Below are 19,811 nucleotides of genomic sequence, written 5' to 3'. Positions count from 1 at the left end.
TCTGAGGTATTTATAAGACATTCAATCTTCTGTGATATCAATTTAATCATAAGCTGCAATAGTATCCATCATACATACTTCCTCCCTCATTTTAGCTAGTATTTTCCATATGCCTGCATCCTTTCATAACAACAGTAACATTTAGGTAAGTTACAGCCTATATTACTACCTCTGTGAATAGCATAGATGCACAAATTCCAATAGAATAATGCTTTAAGTACATTCAAATGCTTAACCTAGTTAGCAAAAACATATGCTGTATGACTGCCACAGAGCTCCGTTTTAATCCTGCTCTCATTCTTGGTTAAAAAAATAAGCAAATAAAAAGATAACAGTATTTCTTGTTGCCTAGCCAGAAGGGAAAGCTAAAATAACAAAGACAACGATGGTTAATGACTATAACCAATAAAAAACAATTATCAAGTACATAGTCCAGGCCGGGTTCTGTGCTAACCATTCAAGGTGTTCTAGTAACAACAGTCCACGGCACGGACAACAGATAAGTTCGGGACCTACACATGAGGTGGGAAACAATGACTTGTCTCTCGCATAGAGAAGGATAACGGCTCTCCGCATCACTGTAATCAACTGTGAAAATGAGAAGATGGAAGACTGGAAAGTCTGGATACATGTGTCACGGACAAAATCTTAACCCCAGGACTTCTAATCCTGGCTGTGTCATCAGACCAGCAGTAGTGCTTCCCAAAGTTCAATCTTCCGCATACTGCTTTCATGATATTTGCCTCACCTTGTACCATCCTTTATAGCACTAACATTTTTCCTTACCATTCTTTCTAGTATTAACATTTTTCCTTACGTTGAGTCACTTTTTTTAAACTTACATCAATTTTAAAGGGATTTACAGTGCTACTATAAAAGGAAATTCAGTAGCAACTGCATATTTTGAAGTCATCTATTCTTTAAGAAACTGCTAGTTCTACATCACCCAGGCTTCAGTGGCTCCTGTAAATTAGGTAGGTGGAATCTCAATGCTACCAATGAGGATGGGTATTATAGTTAAAATGACTATTACTTCTATGTGGTCATATGAAAATTAAAATACTTAGCTGGATATCAACTATATCAATACTCACAACTAGACTAGAAATACAAATTGAATTTTGGGGGTTGGAAGAACACTTGCCCCACGCTGTGGCACAAATTACCTATCCAAGGATCTCCGGGACCCAAGATGACAGTGGGACACGCACAGGATCTGGCTTATAAGACTATTCAAGAAACTTCCTCACCTTAAACAAAAACACATACCAGGCTGGCACAGAGCTAAGAAGGTCAAAGGCAGGCCTAACAAAGCCCCTGAGTTCACAGCAACTCAACCCAGCAGGCGTCTCATCATCAGGTGATCCCAGCATCCTGAAGATCAGCTTTTATCTCTAGAATGCCAGACCTAGCAAGTTGGCTTTACTCCTACCGCAGAAACTAAGACTTTAAGGAAGCACTAGCTCAGTAGGATCTGATGTTCTAGGTACTGCTCTCGGTTTGGCTTTCCCTTCTCCACTGAAGAAAAATCAGAAATTACAGAAAGGCATACTCAAAAAACCAAACCAAACCTGTTGCAGTTGAGTCGATTCTAACTCAAAACAGCTCTACAGGACTGAGCAGAACTGCCCCATAGGGTTTCCAAGGAGCAGCTGGTAGATTCCAACCACTGACCTTTTGGTTAACAGCTCAGATCTTAACCACTGTGCCACTGGGGCTCCAAAAAGCATTAAGCCATAATTCCAATATCAGAATTAATCATTGTTGTTATCTGCTAATGTCTCTCTGGAGCCCCAGTGGCACACTGGTTAAGTGTTCGGCTGCTAGCCAAACGGTCAACAGTTGGAATCCATCATCTGCTCCTTGGAAACCCTATGGGGCAGTCCTACTCTGCCTACAGGGTTGCCATGAGTCAATAATGGTTTTTGTTTTTTTTTAATATCTCTCTAGGTCTTTCCTAGTACGCACACAAAAATTCCATATAAGCATAAAACTATACATACTGTTTTGTTCTTTTTCTCCATTTCAAAACATGCATGTCTCCCTATGAAGGTTTTTTACATCTAACCAGCTACCATCCAAAGGAGACTGCTGCTGAAGAAAAGGCGAATTCACATCTGTCCATGTAGCCACAAAAATCTCACTGGGATAAAAGGGATCCTGGATAGGCACCAACAATTTCGCCTTTCTGTTAATAGTCACTCTATGTCTTTTCCTCTTCTGTGTTTTCTTCATCTTCTCTGACACTTTACACTTTTTTGGTTCTAGCCCCCTCACCCTGGGGCCCTCACACCATGTGAAGTGTTTCTTCTGTTCACTGTGTTAATATGGTTGCACTGCAGTTTGTTACTATCTAGAGACAAGCTGAAATAGACTATGTTACCCTCAATTATAGATTCGACATTGATGCAAGGATCCCAGCCAAGGTGAACCAACTAAACCAAACCTGTTTCATTTGATTCCAACTCACAGCAACCCTACAGGACAGAGAAGAACCATCCCAAAGGTTTTCCAAGCAGTGGGTGGTGGATTCAAACTTATTTTCTGGTTAGCAGTCAACCTCTTAACCACTATACCACCAGGGCTCCAGGCAAGGTGGTAGCTAAATAAGCTAATTAAGCCAGCAGGGTGGTCACCTATAGGGACTAACTCAGTAAATAGTTCTGTAAGGCTAACAAGGCAAAACTATACCTAGAGGGTAAAGTTTGAACCAGAGGCCTGGCAGACAGCCAAGGATCAGGTCCCACCAGGCCAGATTTCACACTCCTTATGAATAAGAGGCCAAGGCCTGGATCCTAGAAAACCAGGTCATAAGAGCCCTGTACAATTACCATTATCAAGATGATGAGCACTTCCTTCACCTCAAAAAGCTTCCTTTAACACTGCCCATACAGAGGTTACAATCTACTAAGAAAGAAAGCATTTATGTCATAATATGAGAGACAACACTGTGTGGTACTCAGCAATAACTGTTAAATTATGGTATGGTTGATAAGAGCTGTGGTACAGAAATTCAGGAGGGAGAAATTATTGTGGGCAAATTTAGACTGGCTTCACCATTTCCTAACCCATGTATTTTTTTCTCTCAATGATATTTTATGGTGTTTTCAGTGCCGGTTTACATAGCAATTTAGTTTCCCATTCAACAATTTCTATACAAGTTGTTCAGTGACACTGATTACATTCTTCTCAGTGACGATTCTCATTTCCATTCTGTTTCTTCCATTAAAAATATTTTTCAAAGATAAAAAAAAAAAGCATACAAATCCTTGAGAAAAAATGAGGTACTGTTAAAAAAAAAAAAAAAAAGAATTGGAAAAAAAATCTGTAAGTCTTGTAAGTGAAAAATATGTATATTCACTGACTTTAAAAACTCAGTGCCAGGTTAAACGACAGATTATCCCCAGTTGGCGTGACCTAGAAGACAGATCTGAAGAATTATTCAGCTGTAACAGAGAGAGAGAGAGAAAGAAAGCACGAAAGGAAGACTAAGACATGGATGACAGAATGACAAAGCTCAACATATATCTAACAAGAGTTGCAGAAGTCACAGATAAAAAGGATACAGATAACAGATGGGCATGTTTCCAAATTGATAAAATAGACTTCTATATTAAAAACCATGAGACATGCACTCTGTGTCCAAACATGGACAAAGAGTGAAATTGCACAATACTGAAAACAAAAAAACTTTTGGCAAATTATCTTTAACAGAACAAATGCAGAAGACAAAGGACAAATTTCCAATTCAGCAACAACAGAGGCCAGAGGGCAACAGCTTCAACTGGATGAGAAAAAATGACTGTCAGCCCTGAATTCTACTCACATCTAAACTCTCATTTGAGAGTTAGGGAAAAATAAAGACATTTTGAGCCAATCAAAGATGACTATTATCAGACTTCAAAGAGACATTAAAAGATAAACTTTGGAAAGAAGGAACTTGAGCCCCACAGGAAGGCAAGAAGCACTGGTGTGGAAACTAATTTGTAAGCACACGGGTAAATCTATACACACTGAACATATAAGACCAAAAATAAGGATAATGAGTGATTTGGGGGGTTTAAAAGATTCAGATAAAATCCTAGATATTAACAACATGCAAACATTAAACCATCCTAAGATCTCTCCATCGTTCAGAAGGGTAGCTTGTAAGGATTAACTTTAGATCTTGTTGGTTAAGCACATAAGTTTAAACGTAAGGGTGGCTTCTAAAGAAAATAATAGAACAACTTCCAAATTACTGAAGGGAGAAAAGGAAAACAAAATATATTCAATAAGTACAATAAACGGTAGTAGGAAAAATAAAATTAAAAGCCTAGCAAACAGAAAAAAAAAAAAAAAAGAATGGCAGAAATATACTAGATGTATTCATGATTCCAATAAATATAAACGGACAAATTTATCAGTTAAAAGATTTACTCCTTGCTATACACTTTTTGCAAGACTCCCTTAAAACATAACAGCAACAAAAAGGTTGAAAGTAAAGAGACAGGTGGAATAAGAAGATATTCTGGAGAAATGCTAAGTAAAATATATATAATATGGCATTAATATTAGACAAAACTGAACTTATAAAATGTAAAATTGTGTGTCAAATTTTAAATTCATCTTATAAAACTTCTCTTTCTAAAATACCTAGAAAGAAAGCATAAATATATGCATAAATGCTATATATACTGTACTTCTCAATCACTAAGAAGAACATCTTAATTGGTTATTCAGAGGTGGGTCCTATTCTATTCGCCAAATGGTTCTTTCTCCGCAGGCCGAAACATCCAAACAGAATTAATCTATGCTGTCCACAGCTGCGCACTGCACGTACAAAGATAAAATACCCACCTCTGGCCTTGATGCGCTCCAAATGACATACACTGTAATCACTTTCAGGATAGAGTGAAAAACTGTTAACTTCTTATCTAAACTCTTGCTCATCTAAGCACTAAATGTCAAGCTGTATAAGGTCAGAGCAATTACTTATCTTCCCTCATACTCTGTCTCTGAAAGTTAAAACTTCTCTTTAACAACCAGTGAAGGCCATGATCAACTTTCATTGAGGCTCTTTCTTAAACCACAGAACAAATTAATCTCTTGACCTGCACTTATCTTAGGTTCTGTTTAAGATCATGCTATCAGTGCTTCCTGACAACCATCTATTACAATTTTCCTGTCACATCAAAGATTATAAGGCTGCAAGGCTATCAGCTGGCTATTGACTATGTAGCTCCGTCTACCTTCAGTGGCAATACATTGCAAAAGGCATAATTCCTTACTCTTAATTCCTAGTTTGCCATTCATAATTCCTAGCCCTTGGGAAAAAAAAAGTCTCACTAATGTTAAGTAGCAGAAGGAAACCCATGAATTTCAAACTATGTAGAGGAAGGGAAAATATTTGTTATTGTTTAACTGATATATACCAAAAAAAAAAAAAGGGTTGAAAGAAGACTGAATCCAAGTCTCCCACTAGCCTCTGTTGTTAAAAACAAAAGATAACCAACAAAAAAAAAACCTAAACTAGCTATTTCTATCTCACAAGGGAGAAAATGTAATACAACTGGAACACAAAGGGTCCTCTTAAACTTCTCTCAATATTTATCAATGTACATGAGAGATAAAAAAGAGCCCTCATGAGTTTCTTGAATACTAAGTTCCAAATACGACAGCATGACCTAAAAAATCAGTTTAGAAAAAACATATGTAGGGACTCACTCTGAAGATTTTTAAAAACATTTTAAGGAGATAATATTTAATTCTAGAATAATCTTGTTAAATCGGGTAGGGATTAGCCCACTTCCACAGATCAAGGGGAACAAAAGGCTATGTGACATAGTCAAGATTATATAAGTCAACATTTTAACCTGAATAACAGTTCTTAACACTCTGAAAGTCACTGCAATGACACAATCCCATAAAGCAGAAGTATACAGCTTTTCCTTAAAGGGGCAAATAGTAAATATTTAGGCTTGTGGGTCACACAATCTCTAACGACTCAACTGTGCCACTGTACTGCAAAAAAAAAAGTAGACAGAAATAATATGTAATGAATGAGCATGGCTGTGTTTCAACAAAACTTTATTTACAAAAACAGGCAGCCGGTCCTCACAGTAGTTTTCTGACCCCTGACATACGGAACCACTTTCAGGTTTCTGCATTCTTTGATCTGTTGGGATCAAAAGAATAGGAAAACAAGATAGAAGTAAAACCATATAAGGCCTTCAGCTTTGATAAAGGGTTTCATTACTGACCTAAGAAAATATGACTTCTACACAGTACTTACGGGTCCCCTGTTCAACTTGTGCCTTTCTACACAAAGACACCACAGGAGAACAGCTGTGTGATTTAAGAACAAAAGTGAAAGTATGAAAGTATTTATAAAATGTTTACTTTCCTACTGTTTAGAAGCCACATTATTAGTCTTAAATAAAACTCTCTGGGAATATAATTTCAAAGGGCATATTTAAGATCACTTACCCATATCTTGCCAGAGATGCTAAAAAGACCAGCCATTCCAGACATTCTAAAAATAAATAAATTAGTTAATAAAGAGAGGAGAATCACTGGTCACATATACTACAAAAAAGAAACCAAAATTCAAGTCTAAGGGAGGGCCCCTCTACTGACCCCCTCCCCTGCTATATATTTCCCTCTCTCTTGAACTAATTTCCATTCTTATAGAGCCTACTTATCATCTGAATCACTCCATTGCATATACATTCAAATTCCTGTGGCCCTTTTTCTTTCCATTGCACATACCTAGCTAAAGCCCCAACCCTGAGCAGCTGAATGTCACTGGGGGGGAAAAAAAATCACATGACCCAGCTGACTCGTCTCTCTTCATAATCCTGGAGGAGTGCTCAATACTGCCCACTCCCACTGGATTTCTTTAGGCTCTGAGATGATAGCAAAATTTCTATTTGCTCTCTTCAAACCTTACCCATCCTCCCCTTCCCATGCACTCTCGGTTGCCAAACACTCCTCCTATGAAACCGAGAAATCAGAAGCCAGTATGTGATCTCTCCTATCTCCCTACCACTAAACCTGAGCCTGACATCCACCTGCATCCACCTTCTCTTGGTCTATTCGCCTTAAAAATCAAAACCCATCACTGTCAAGTCAATTCCGACTCGTAGGACCCTCAAGGACAGAGGAAAACTGCCTCAAAGGGTTTCCAAGGCTATAATCTTTACAGAAGCAGATCACCAGGTCTTTTCTCCTGAGGAGCACCTAGTGGGTTTCGAACTCCAACCTTTCAGTTAGCAGCTGAATGCTTCACCACTGCATCACCAGGGTTATCTGCCCTAAAACCCCATGCCATCGAGTCGATTCGAACTCATAGTGACCCTGTAGGACAAGTAGAACTGCCCCATAGGATTTCCTAGGTTGAAATCTTTACAGAAGCAGATTGCCGCCATCTTTCTCCCAGGGAATGGTTAGTGGTTTCGAACCATTGACCTTTCAGTTAGCAGCCAAGCACATTAACCACTGTGCAACCAGGGCTCCTCCACAATTGTAATTCCTCCACTGTGCTTTGGATCTCATCCTGTTGGTCTTGTTAATGACATGACTCTTTCAGTCATTCCCTCTTCCTACATTAGCAATTTCTCCCTCTCTGGCATGCAAACATGCTCTACTCTCTTCTATGTTTTAAAAATAGCATCCTGGCCCTCCCATGGCCCTCTAGATTCATTGACAAACTTCTCCAAAAAGTAGTCTATACTTGCTATTTTCTCTTCATCACTATACATATATACTTCTAACCCATTTAAATCTGGCTTCCATCCTGACTACTGCACTAATGCTACTTATCAAGCCATGATGTCCTCATATTGTTGCATTCAATGTCCACATCTTAGACTTATCTTTCTTCACTTTTTGGTAACATGGGACACAAGCAACTACTCCCTCCTTCTAAGCACTCTTTTCTTGGCTTCTAGGAAACCACACTCCCCTTTCCTCCTGCCTCACTGGTGCTCATTTTCCATTCCCTTTTGCTGTCTCCTACTTTACCTAACCTCTTAATGTTGAGGTCTCTCATGGTTCACTCTTCTCTCTTTCCCTGTCTCTAGGTGATTCCACCTTTTTGGAGGCTTTGAACATTGTCTGTATGCTGGTGACTCCCAGATTTGTAACTGTATTCCTGAATTCTCCATGGAGATCCATCTCATGTACCCATGTAGAGAGCTCTACAAAAACGTCTGCATCTCAAACTTGTCCAACACAGAATCCTTGATTTTCTTTTGCTCAAATCAGTAACTGGTATCAAAATCCACCAAGTGCTTAAACCAGAGACCCAGGAGTTTTTATTTGTGAATCCTCTTTTTTCCTTCACCTTGGTCAAGTTTACCTTAAAAGATATCTTATATGGGTCCATTCTCTCCAACCCCACTGATGCCACTCTGATCTAGGCTACCACCATTCCTAGGCTGAGCTACTAAGACACCCTTTTGACTGGTTGCACCTCAACCACTCTTCCTCCCTCCAATCTCTTAAGAGTCAGTTTCTCATCGCATGTACTGATAAAATCCAAGTTCCTCACCATAGACACATGGCCCTGAGTGGTCCAGCTTTGGCCTGCCTCTCTTACTCATCTTATGCTAGTACCACATTTCTGTTCCTCACGCACGCCAAGCTTTTTTCTAAATTAGAGCCTATGAACATGCTACATCCTTTCCTGGGAATATTCTTCCCCCTGTTCTTTTCTTTACCTGGCTTGCACCTTCTATATACTTTATCATCACGGCCAAAAGTTACACCCAGCATTATTCTGCTTGGAAGCTAAAGATACCATAGATTTTTTTGCATAAGATACAACAGCAATTTCTTCATGAACTACAATTAAAGAAAAAGTTACTCCTCCATTTCATCAATAATGTAAAAAGAAGAAAGAATTGTAAATGTGCTCAATATTAATTTTTTTTTTTTTTCAAGAGAACACAATCAGCATGGCTTATGCAAAAGCTAAAGGAGAAGCCTTCTATAACCCACTGAAATCTGGCTACTTACTTTCTAGTATAATAAGAACTAACTGAAACATATGTGGGTCATAAAACTAAAAATACCGCATGGGATAAGTATGGTCATGTGTGGTCTGGGGAACTGGTGGGGAATACACAGGAAAATGTAGGCTTTGAAGGCCCCAGCGCTGTTAACCTGATACCTCCTGCTTTATTAATAACATTTTGTCATTGAAAAAATAACAAGTTACGTTAGAGAAGCTGGGGATTTCCAGCCAGTCAGAGGCTCGACTGATTGCCATTTCTTCTCTACGATATAATTCTGCAGGTCTTCGAAGATTCCTGGGCCCCGGTAACGGCGGAAAATCCCATCCTTTGCACTATAAATTATAAAAACAAATAGAAAATAAATCCATTAAAATAACAGGTGCTACAGATAATAAAAACCATATTGACTATTAGTTTTACAAGTGAGCTTCACTCTGAATTTTCAACGGCTTAAATCTAGAAAAAAAAATTATAGTCAGACATGAATAATTATAGTCAGACATGCATAAATTTTAATCTATTACAAATGAGAAATTCCAAAGCTGAAAACATTAAACATTTTTTCTTATCACTGTACTATTTGTGACTATAAGCAAAGTTCTTGGCAATGTTTAATCTGCCAAGTTACTTTTTATTATTTTTGCTACTAGTTATTTTAATTTTTCTCTTACAACAGCAAAACAGCAATTGTTATCAAGTTAAAAATAATTGTATCCATATTTCCAAATTTATGTCATTCAAGTTCCTCCCCTCAAAATCAACAAAACACGTCTTAGTCTCACATCCCCCTTGTGCCTTCCCTCCCCCTCACCTTCTTGTCATGGTCAACCTTCTCAGGGGAAGAGTCTTTATTTGCTATTTTTTCCTCTTTATTACTCATTCGCTAGTTGGTATCAATGTGGGCTCTGCTTTCATGACTTTACTGAAACTGCTCATACCGGGGGTCCTCAATAGCTCCTAAGTGCCACATCCGTGGAGTACTTTTCTGCCAATCTTACTTCACCTGTGTTTGGCAATGTCCACTATTGAACAGCCATATCCCTTTTTTCCTCCTTTCCCGTGGATTTTTTGACATGACCATCTGGATTTCTCCCTACTACTCTAACCATCGTTCTTAGTTCCCTTGTCTTCCTTTGAAGATAAGCTAATGTTGGTCAATCCCAGGTTCTATACTTGACCTGCTTCTCTTCCCATTGTATCTGTTTTCTCTAGATATACTTCAACTGGTATCTGCCTCAATGCCGATGAATTCCCAACACACATCTCCAGTCTAGATTCTTCCTCTGAGCTCTAGATCCCGAACAACAACAACAACAAAAAAGTCACCTGAATTTCTCCATTTAGAATTAGTATGGGCACTTCACACTGAGTCCCTTTTCTATTTTGCCTCTATCTACTAAACCTCATCATATTCTAATAGTTTCTTAGCTTGAAGAATGGCAATAGGATTCACTGGTTATACATGGTCTGACTGAAGTCATCATTGGTTCTTCCTTCCCTATGGTTAAATCAGTCACCAAATCCCACTGATCCTACCTTTTAAGCATCTCTGGAATCCATCCTTTCTTTGCTCTTTACAACATCACTGCCCTGAGCCTCTCCAGCCTCATCACCCAGGTGACCCAACACCCTATGGGCCAACCATACAAAAATAGTTACAGTTCTCAGAAGGTGCAGCACTTTCTCCTAGGCTTTTACATGCTGCCTCCTCTATCTGGAAAGGCCTTCTCTACCTTGGCTGCGTAACCGATCTCTCCATATCTATTAGGAATCATTCCATCTTTTACATCATCAGAAAAATCTTCTCTGACCCCTTCTCTCCCTCTCGTTCCTGCCTGAAATTAGGTTCTCTTTTTCTAGGCACACCTCTCCTCTGACAGCTATCACTCTGTGCAGATCGTCTTTCTCCCCTCAAATGTTAAGATGAATGAATGTTCATTGTGGAAAAAACTAAGCATTCCTGATACACATCAATCGTTTCTAATCTTTGTAAGACCAGAATATTATTTAAACTTACTGAAAAAATGCTGGTAGTGTGGTGACAAAGAAGCGGCCACTCAAACCTACAAGATGCATAAACAAGAAATAGTTAAAGTCAAATTCAGGTAACCCAAGCACTTATTTAAGTTCTAGGAACATGCAGCCTTGAGCTTGCTTTCATAACCATATTATTTAAATCATTATAATTATAATCACATTTGGTATTTATTTTTTGACTTAAATTTGATTTTTAACCATTTCTAATTGCTTAACACTTTCTAGTCACTGACACGCAATTTGCTTATTTTCAAGGTGTTACCCTGGAGTTTTTTTGGCCTGAACTCATTTGGGATTGTGTGGTGGTTGAGAGGGTGCATCTGGAGTCATACACCATGGCATAAATACTAACTTCCCCATTTAATACCTCTGTGACTTGAAATAAATTACTGAAGCTCTCTGAGCTTCAGTTACCGAAACAGTAAAATGAGAGTTTTAAAGCCTATTCATAAGACTGTTCTGAGGTTAGATTAGGTCAAGTATACTAAGTGCTTAGCTTAGTGTGTGGTACAATATATAGAACTCAATAATTTACAAGTATTAATTATTATATCAGGTAGAAGTTTAAAAAGAAAAATAAAGAGTATGAAATAAGATTGTGTATAATCTTTGCACATTTACGATTTGTGAGTACTGTCAAGGGAATATATGTACAGTAAACATCTTTTTTTCAGTTTGTCTTAGCAGACCTTTACTAAATACTAACCGCATGTTAAATGCTGTGCTGGATACACACAAATAAAACCCTTAAGTCACTCAGCAAATATTTGCTAAGCATCTTTTTTTGTTCCAGGGATTGTAATAAGTGTTCAAGACACACAGATAAACAAAAACATGTACAGTTTCTGTTCTCTCACAGAGCTTAGAGTCTAGTGGCAGAGAAAAATAAATTTATCAATTAATCACAATCATGACTAAAAACTAAAATAGATGATATGAAGAAAAGGGATATGAACAAAAACCTGAATAAAATGTTTACAAATAAATAAAACATGGGCTCCAAGAGTAAGTAAGCCTGGTTCTGACAAAGAGAAGGCGAGCTAAAGGATTCTCCTGCCCACCAGGGAGAAGGTTTCTTTGGGCTATCCCAGCCTGGAAAAATGACAGAGACATCAGTTTAAAACTTCTCATCACTTCTGACTTTCCCACCTAAGAACAATCTGGACAAAATCAAACATTATCCATTTAAATCAAGTCACTCAAATTTTACATCTTTCTAGGTCATCAATTTAAATTTGAAGCTTTACTTTCAATAACACAGGAAAGTTGATCTCCTCCCACTTATAAATTAAAACCAAATAAAGTATAATAATATATTAATTGATATGAGTGTTCCCAAAGAAAGATCCTTTATTTTTTCCCATATCAAACAACAACACACACAAAAAAACCGTTTGTTGTTGAGTCAATTCCAGATTCAGGGTGACCCCAAGCATGCAGAGAACTGCACTCCACAGGGTTTTCAAGGCTATGGCCTTTTAGAAGCAGATCACCAGGCCTTTTTTCCATGAGTGCAAACTGTGAATCTTCAATTAGTAGTTGAGCACTTAACTGACTGTGCCACCCAGGGACCCCTATGTCAGACAGTGAACTCTAAAACATCCCTATGGCACTTAAAGGGAAGCAGAGTACTCTGAGGATAAAAACACAATGTCAGAAAAACAAACATTTTCTCTATACATTTATCATTGTATATTAAAAAACAAAAGTTGTATTACTGGCAATACAAAAACACAAGTGACCTGGGGAGAAGGTGACTGAGGACTGTAACAAGCACCTCTGTCTACAGGGCATTTTTCACCTTTAACATTGCTAGCAGTTCCACCTTTGCAGGGAACAGATAGATCTTTTAGCATATTTCCAACTCTAAATTCTCAGGGGGAATAAGTATTAGTATTCCTAAGTGAAACCCTGGTGGTATAGTGGTTAAGTGCTATGGCTGCTAACCAAAAGGTTGGCAGTTGAATTGAAATCCACCAGGTGCTCCTTGGAAACTCCACTCTGTCCTACTCAGTTCTACTCTGTCCTATAGGGTCGCTATGAGTTGGAATGGGTTTAAGTGTTTAAAAACTATTATATGCTTTGGTTTAAAAATAATTACTAGAAATAGTTTCATATCTCACCTCTTTCCTAGCTACAGATTCTTACAACCACTCAAAAATCCATCTAAGAAGAGTTATGAAGTTAGGGAATTACACTTTGTTTATATGATCTTTTAAAACAGAATGAACAAATAACTAGTATCCAGTCACTTAAAAGTTATCAATTTAGATTTTATTTTTATCAGAATGATCAGACAGGGTTTCTAATAAATATTATGTATCACTTAAAATAATTTTCAAAAAATTTGTTCTTTTAAATCCTACATAAATTCTTAATCATTACCAAAAACCCTCTACCATCGAGTCGACTCCAACTCATAGTGACCCTACAGGACAGAGCAGAACTGCCCCACAGAGTTTCCAAGGAGCGCCTGGTGGATTTGAACTGCCAATCTTTTCGTTAACAGCAGTAGCACTTAACCACTATATCACCAGGGTTTCCTGGTCATTACCGGAGATGGCAAAAAATAAAGAAAAAAATTTTTATAAGACACATCGAATTATATACTAGAAAAACTGTATTTCCAAATGTGAACACACCTGGCTGTACTGTTTTCTTTCAAGCATTCCTGTCTACCTATTACATAAAGAGGAAAGGTACAGGGACTCCTCGAGAGAGCCTGACTGGGGTCAAACCCTAGCTGTGTCTTCTTAGTTTTAATCTGGGACAGTCACTTAAATGATTTTAAATTTATAAAGCATACAGACCACAGTGTCTGCCATATAGTAAGTACTCCTTGGACTGTGACACATTGCTAAGGCCCTGAAGATCCAACACCACAGAAAATTCTTAGCAAGATAACAGTGACTTCTGAAAGACTGAAAGAGGTCAGATAGCTCTGGTCCTCATCTCAGTTCTCCAAAAATGTCCTCTACCTTTTATACTGTTGCTATGATGTGTCAGGGAAAACTTTCATGGCCTGGAAATTTGAAACATGACCACCTGGAATAGAGAAGCACCATCTGTAGTTCTGAGGTTGTAGCTTCAGGGTGTAAAAACAAATTAGGTGTGTATCTTAACAAAGAATTATAACAGCACCACAGCAACTCATTTCAAGGTTTGAGTAACGGTTCACGTCAAGGAACTTCAGAGAGTGTGAAAGAATCCAGTGCATTTTTAAACTTTTAAATAAACCACAAGTGTCCCAAAATTTCTGCGTGCCTTTTGTACTTCAAGGGTAACTTCCACTTTAGAATGATGGCTGTATTGCAACACGAAAAAGGCCATAAATCTAGAATGCTGAAAAAATTTTAATATCTTATCAGCAAACTTATCTTAAATGTATACAGCAGAAGAAAAAGAAGAGTTAAAAGGTTAGAGGAAGAAGATAAATTATAATATGAAATTACACGATGTGTAAAAATACAAGAAATTAAAGCTCAATATTAAGAAAATAGGGATGGCTAGCCGCATTTGTTCCACCAGTTTTTAGCTGCGTTGCCTTGGCATGTTCATCTCTCTGAGCCTTAGTTTTGTGAGTAATTTGGAGATGAACAGTTTGTTCTTCATAGAGCTGCTGAGAAGCTAAAAGGCACGTAAGTTCTTAACATGATGACAGGCTGAAGTAAATATTCATTAAATGTTAGTTATTAACACCAAAGACAGTAGCAGAAGGAAAACACAATAAAAAGTAGAACTAACCTTAACTTTGAGATTGAAAACAGAGTTGTCCATATAATAGAATACAAAAAGACTAAATTTTATAATTTATAAAATTAAAAATAAAACACTGAAGTACAGTAAACTAAGCTGGCTTCTGTAATAAACTGAAGGTTTTAAGTACAATGCTTATTCTCGGCCTTGGTAGGGATCTGGTTTACCTCTCATCACCCACAGGTACACTACGAGCAGCTATTTTCCTGTCCTTAACAACGAAGCTCATCTGCATGGAGCAGAAGGTTCAACTACATACACATTAAATCTAATTTCCTAAAGTCAGCTCAACCGAAACGTCACCTGGTTTATGAAGCATGAAGCAGGCAATGTAACACAAACCGACCCATAGGTCTGTGCTTTCCTTGACTTCTACATCTCAGCTGTAAAACTGCAGCATGTTTATAATCCCTAGTTTTATCATTTTAAAAATCTTATCTTCTATTTGCAATACCTAAAAGAACCTCTTATGAGATAAACCAATGAAGAGTTACAGACATAACTAAAGAATATGTATGAACATTAAAAAATTCTTCCTGAAATGGATCATATGAGGTATGTAATACCAAGAATTTATTACTTTACAACGTCCCCTTAAGCAAAGTGAATGTTTTGAACTTCGGTCTTGCATAGACTGATTATAAACCTCTAAGTCTTGCCCAGCTAAAGTGTGATGTCTTAATATTATGGAAACAAAACTGGCAAAAACTGAACTAAGAATTTTGTCTATAGCTGGGATATACAATGAAGCTGTAATTGGATAACCGGTCTTTAAAAGCTGCACCATGTAACTAGATTAGAGGTTTAAAAAAAAAAAAAAAAAATCCAACCAAGGCTTCACAATGTGCAGAGGTCGCCCAGTTGATGTAGAATCTGATAGGTTTCAAGAGTTTTTTACTTTCACTTTAGGTCATAAATTCCTTATGTGATTGCTGTATATGAGTAGATAACTATTTGTAACATCATTTAGAAATTTGAGATTATTCAAGATACCAACGTCCTGCCAGTTTAAGGGTATGCTGTGGAGATGAACTTTGAGTTACCACGCAAGATTTTTTTTCATGCTGTCATTTGTAATGTGTTTTGTGAGAATCCCTGGTATTAAAGTTTTAGTTATAAATTGTTTAACTTGAAAGCCTGTTTTTCTTTGCAAAACTCAACCTGTGAGCTTGGTACCAAGTCCAGGTGTAACATTCCTATTGGAAGCCATGCTTATATTTTCTTGTGAAGTGCTTTTGAAGAAATAAAATATTAGCATAATTGTGGGAAAAAAAAATTCTTCCTGTCTCCTCTTCTTACATTTTACCTCCTGAGAAAAGAAATGAAATTTTCCCTCTCTAGGCACTTCTGCGACAAGGAAGCCATGAAGAAAGAATATATTAATCGTATCTGTTACCGAACAGAAACGTGTATACAGAAAAATCCAGTGAAGTGTCTGACTGCAGGGAAATACAGTATCATTTCAATGGTTTTCCACGGTTTAATCAGGATCTTAGATTTAGTAAAAATGAAGCAAACACTTACTCTGCTTCCAAGAATAGGGACCAACTGCCACAGGGGCTTGCCAGTGAGTTAGTACCCCACGAGACACGCTGTCTTCACTTGGCTTCCAGAACCATCCTACTTCTCCATCTCCCTCTTACCACACTGGCTTCTCCTTTTGCTCTGCTGCAACTTCTTCCTCTTTTTGTCTTCTAAATGTCGGAGTGCCCTAGGTCTCAGTCCTCAGTATACTTCTCTATCACCCACTCTCTAGGTCATTTCAGTGCTTCCCTTGGTTTCAAATACAATCTACACTGATGATCTCCAAATTGATACCTCTAGCTCATTGCTATCCGGCTGTCTCATAAACATCCTGAACTTAACCCCTACCCCAAACCTGATCCTTCCTCAGTATTCTCCATTCCTTCTTTCTACCATATCCTATAACCAACGCATCAGAAAATACTTTTGGATATTCCAGCTAAATGCAGTTATCTCAAATTCAACCACCGTGCATTGCGCTACTGCTGGCACTCTAAGCCACCATCTTCTCAACTCCAGACTACTGTATTAACCTCCCAACTGCTCTTCTGCTTCTACTTCTGATCTCCTGCAATCAATTTCCTACACTGCAGTCAAAGGGACTCTTAAAACACAGATCATATCATGTCACTGCCCGGCTCAAAACTTGCCAGTAGCTTCTTTCCTATCACACTTCAGATAAAATCTAAACTCCCTCCCATAGTCAACAAGACCCTACATGACCAGATCCCTAGCTACCTCACTCGCCCTACTTATCTCTAATATCACACTGGCAATCATACTCTTCCTCAAATAAGCCAAATACACTCCCACCTGCACATGCAGCTGGATCTGCTTGCCAGGCTCCTCCCCTAGAGCTTGTGGACGTTCACTTTCTCAGTGTATCAAAACTTCTGGTCAAACAGTCCTTTCCTCCCCACCCTATTGAAAATAGTGGCCCCCATCATTTTTACTCTGCTTTATTTTGCTTCATAGTTCTTAGCACCATCAAACATTAGGTTTCATTAGGTCACATTTTATTTTTGTGACTGTTTATATACTTCACTGTAATGTAAGCTCAATGAGGGGCCAAAACTTTGTCTTCCTTATTGACCTTAATGCACATAATTTCTAAACTCTATTCAAAGATTAAATTGAAAGCATTAAGTTTATCATTATAACTTAAAACAGTATAATCTGAACTGAGTGAGATATTCTCTGGGCCCCTCAAACAATCACACATGTAGAATTCTGTTTCCGAATTTTTATTTATGAGTTACAGTTCTTAAGTTTTTATCATTTAAAAGAATTCTAGAGCCCAACCACCTTTTGGGAAACCCTGGTGGTATGGTGGTTAAGAACTACGACTGCTAACTGAAAAGGTCAGCAGTTCGAATCCACCAGGCACTCCTTGGAAACTGTATAGGGCAGTTCTACTCTTGCCTAAAAGGGTCACTATGAGTCGGAACTGACTCAACGGCAATGGGTTTGGTTTGGTTTTAGTGTGTGCCTTTTAAAAACTTGTTCTAATATATAAAACAATTGTATTTCTTTTTGGGGTTTTGTTTGTTCTCCTTCCTCCTTGGTATATATTTCAAGTATATACAGCTTATATTACATAAATACTATATATCAATGCTGATTCTGTGTTTAACATATTTCTTCATAATTAATTTCTCTCTCACTTCATTATCGAAAAGCACTTAATCCAGTCACAATGGAAAAATGGCTGTTTAAGTCTACATTTTAGATAGAAAGACTATACTCAATTAGACTTCAGATTTGTGAATCCATCATAACGCTGTTTAATTCTTTTAATTCGAATCATGCTGTGAATTCGGATCAGGTAGAGGAACTCAGATGACTGAAACGCGAGTATGCCAGCTGTACCTCTAACAAACCCCTCACAGAATGTGTCTGGTGCTCACTGACTGACAAGGCTCACACCTGATTTCAAATTACAAAAAGACTGTTCTCAGCAAAAATGTAATTGTAATGACTTGATCTTCAAACAGAATAACTCATTATAACAGCCCAAAAGCCATGAGCTAATGACTATCACGTGTCTGTCTCTAAACAGCAGATGGGCAGAGGGAGCTTTGTTTGAAGGCTTAAACAGACGAAGGATTAAGATGCACAGCTTTTTATGAAAATCTCTCTCCATGGGTTTGCAGACACACGGGTCTTAACAAACGTCATCCCTTTTGTTGCCCAGGGAATTGGTAATTGATTACTTTGTGTTTACTGAACTAACAGTTTATTATCTAAAAGTGAAAGCTAGACTTCCATACCAAACTTTTTTTTTCCTAATAAGGAGATAAAACAGAAATTGAAGTAGATGGGAAGAGATGACAGATAATCTATAGAATAAAAATAAATTTTTCATAAAATTTGCAAATAGCCAAATTTTAAAGATTTGGATCACAACAGCCCAATTTTTCTTCTTAATTTATATACAATATGTAAAGTTTTTTTTAAACTACAAATTTATTGTGCATATCTTTTCAGGATGTAAAAGAGCTTCCTCTCTCTCCCTTCACTTTTTGGGGTAAAAGTGATCCCTTTCTTTCTCTCTCTTTAAAATATTCAGAACTCACAGCTAATAAATGTAGATACCAAAAAAAAAAAAATACTGCTGTTGAGTTGATTCTGACTCATAGTGACCCTACAGGACACAGTGGAACTGCCCCACAGGGTTTCCAAGGCTGTAAATCTTTACAGAAGCAGACTGCCATATCTTTCTTCTATGAAGCAGCTGTGTGGGTTCGAACTGCCAACCTTTCAGTTAGCAGCCAAGTGTTTTAACCACTGCACTACCAAGGCTCCAATAAATGTAGACAGAATGACAAAATTAGAAATTCACCATACCAGGGTTCACTGTGAAATATGTGACAAGATCATCATGGATTTTAAAACCCTAAAGTATCACCCCACAGATCACCTGCTAATTACAAAGTGAGGTTGTTTCTCTATGCCTGAGATGTTTGGTGTCACCACCTTAACCAAGGACTCAAACTTAACATCACTAATGGTGACGGGAGGTGCCTTCAGACCCGATGCAATACGAAGTCACAGCAACACGTATGAAGTATTCTTGCCATAAAACACGTATGAAGTATTCTTGCCATAAATGTCTACCCTGGATCTAGTCACGCCTCTTGGCCAAACTTTTACTTTACAGAAAATAGAATAAGATAAATGTCACTACGAGGAAACACTTCGGCACATCCTGGCCTGTACTCTTCAAAACGTCAATGCCATAAAAAACTAACAAGACATACCAGCCAAATGCAATTTATGAACCTTGATTGGATTGTGGTCCAAAAAACTTTATGAAAACAACTAACCAAAAAAAAAAAGCCCAAACCCGTTGCCATCAAGTTGATTCCAACTTGTGGCTACCCCATGTTACAGAGAATTGCTCCATAGGGTTTTCTTGGCTATAATCTTTAAAGAAGCAGATTGCCAGGCCTTTCTTCTGTGGCACTGCTGGGTGGGTTCGAGCTGCTAACCTTT

At 37.9% G+C, this 19,811-nt stretch overlaps 1 protein-coding gene across 1 annotated transcript in view; it reads right to left on the bottom strand.

Annotated features, from left to right (window-relative positions):
- Positions 1-19,811, bottom strand: part of TMX4 (thioredoxin related transmembrane protein 4) — a 55,538-nt gene that overhangs the window by 14,741 nt on the left and 20,986 nt on the right. The window contains exons 3-5 of the mRNA XM_003411537.4: positions 11,017-11,062; positions 9,203-9,331; positions 6,469-6,514 (exon numbers count right to left, since the gene is read on the bottom strand). Coding sequence (XP_003411585.1) covers positions 6,469-6,514; positions 9,203-9,331; positions 11,017-11,062 — 221 coding nt within the window. The remainder of the gene's footprint in view (positions 1-6,468; positions 6,515-9,202; positions 9,332-11,016; positions 11,063-19,811) is intronic.

The sequence above is a fragment of the Loxodonta africana genome, chromosome 24 (genome assembly GCF_030014295.1).
Source record: "Loxodonta africana isolate mLoxAfr1 chromosome 24, mLoxAfr1.hap2, whole genome shotgun sequence".
In the NCBI taxonomy this organism is placed as follows: domain Eukaryota; kingdom Metazoa; phylum Chordata; class Mammalia; order Proboscidea; family Elephantidae; genus Loxodonta; species Loxodonta africana.
Note: the sequence above shows the minus strand (reverse complement) of the source record. Positions and strands in the feature narration are given on the sequence as shown.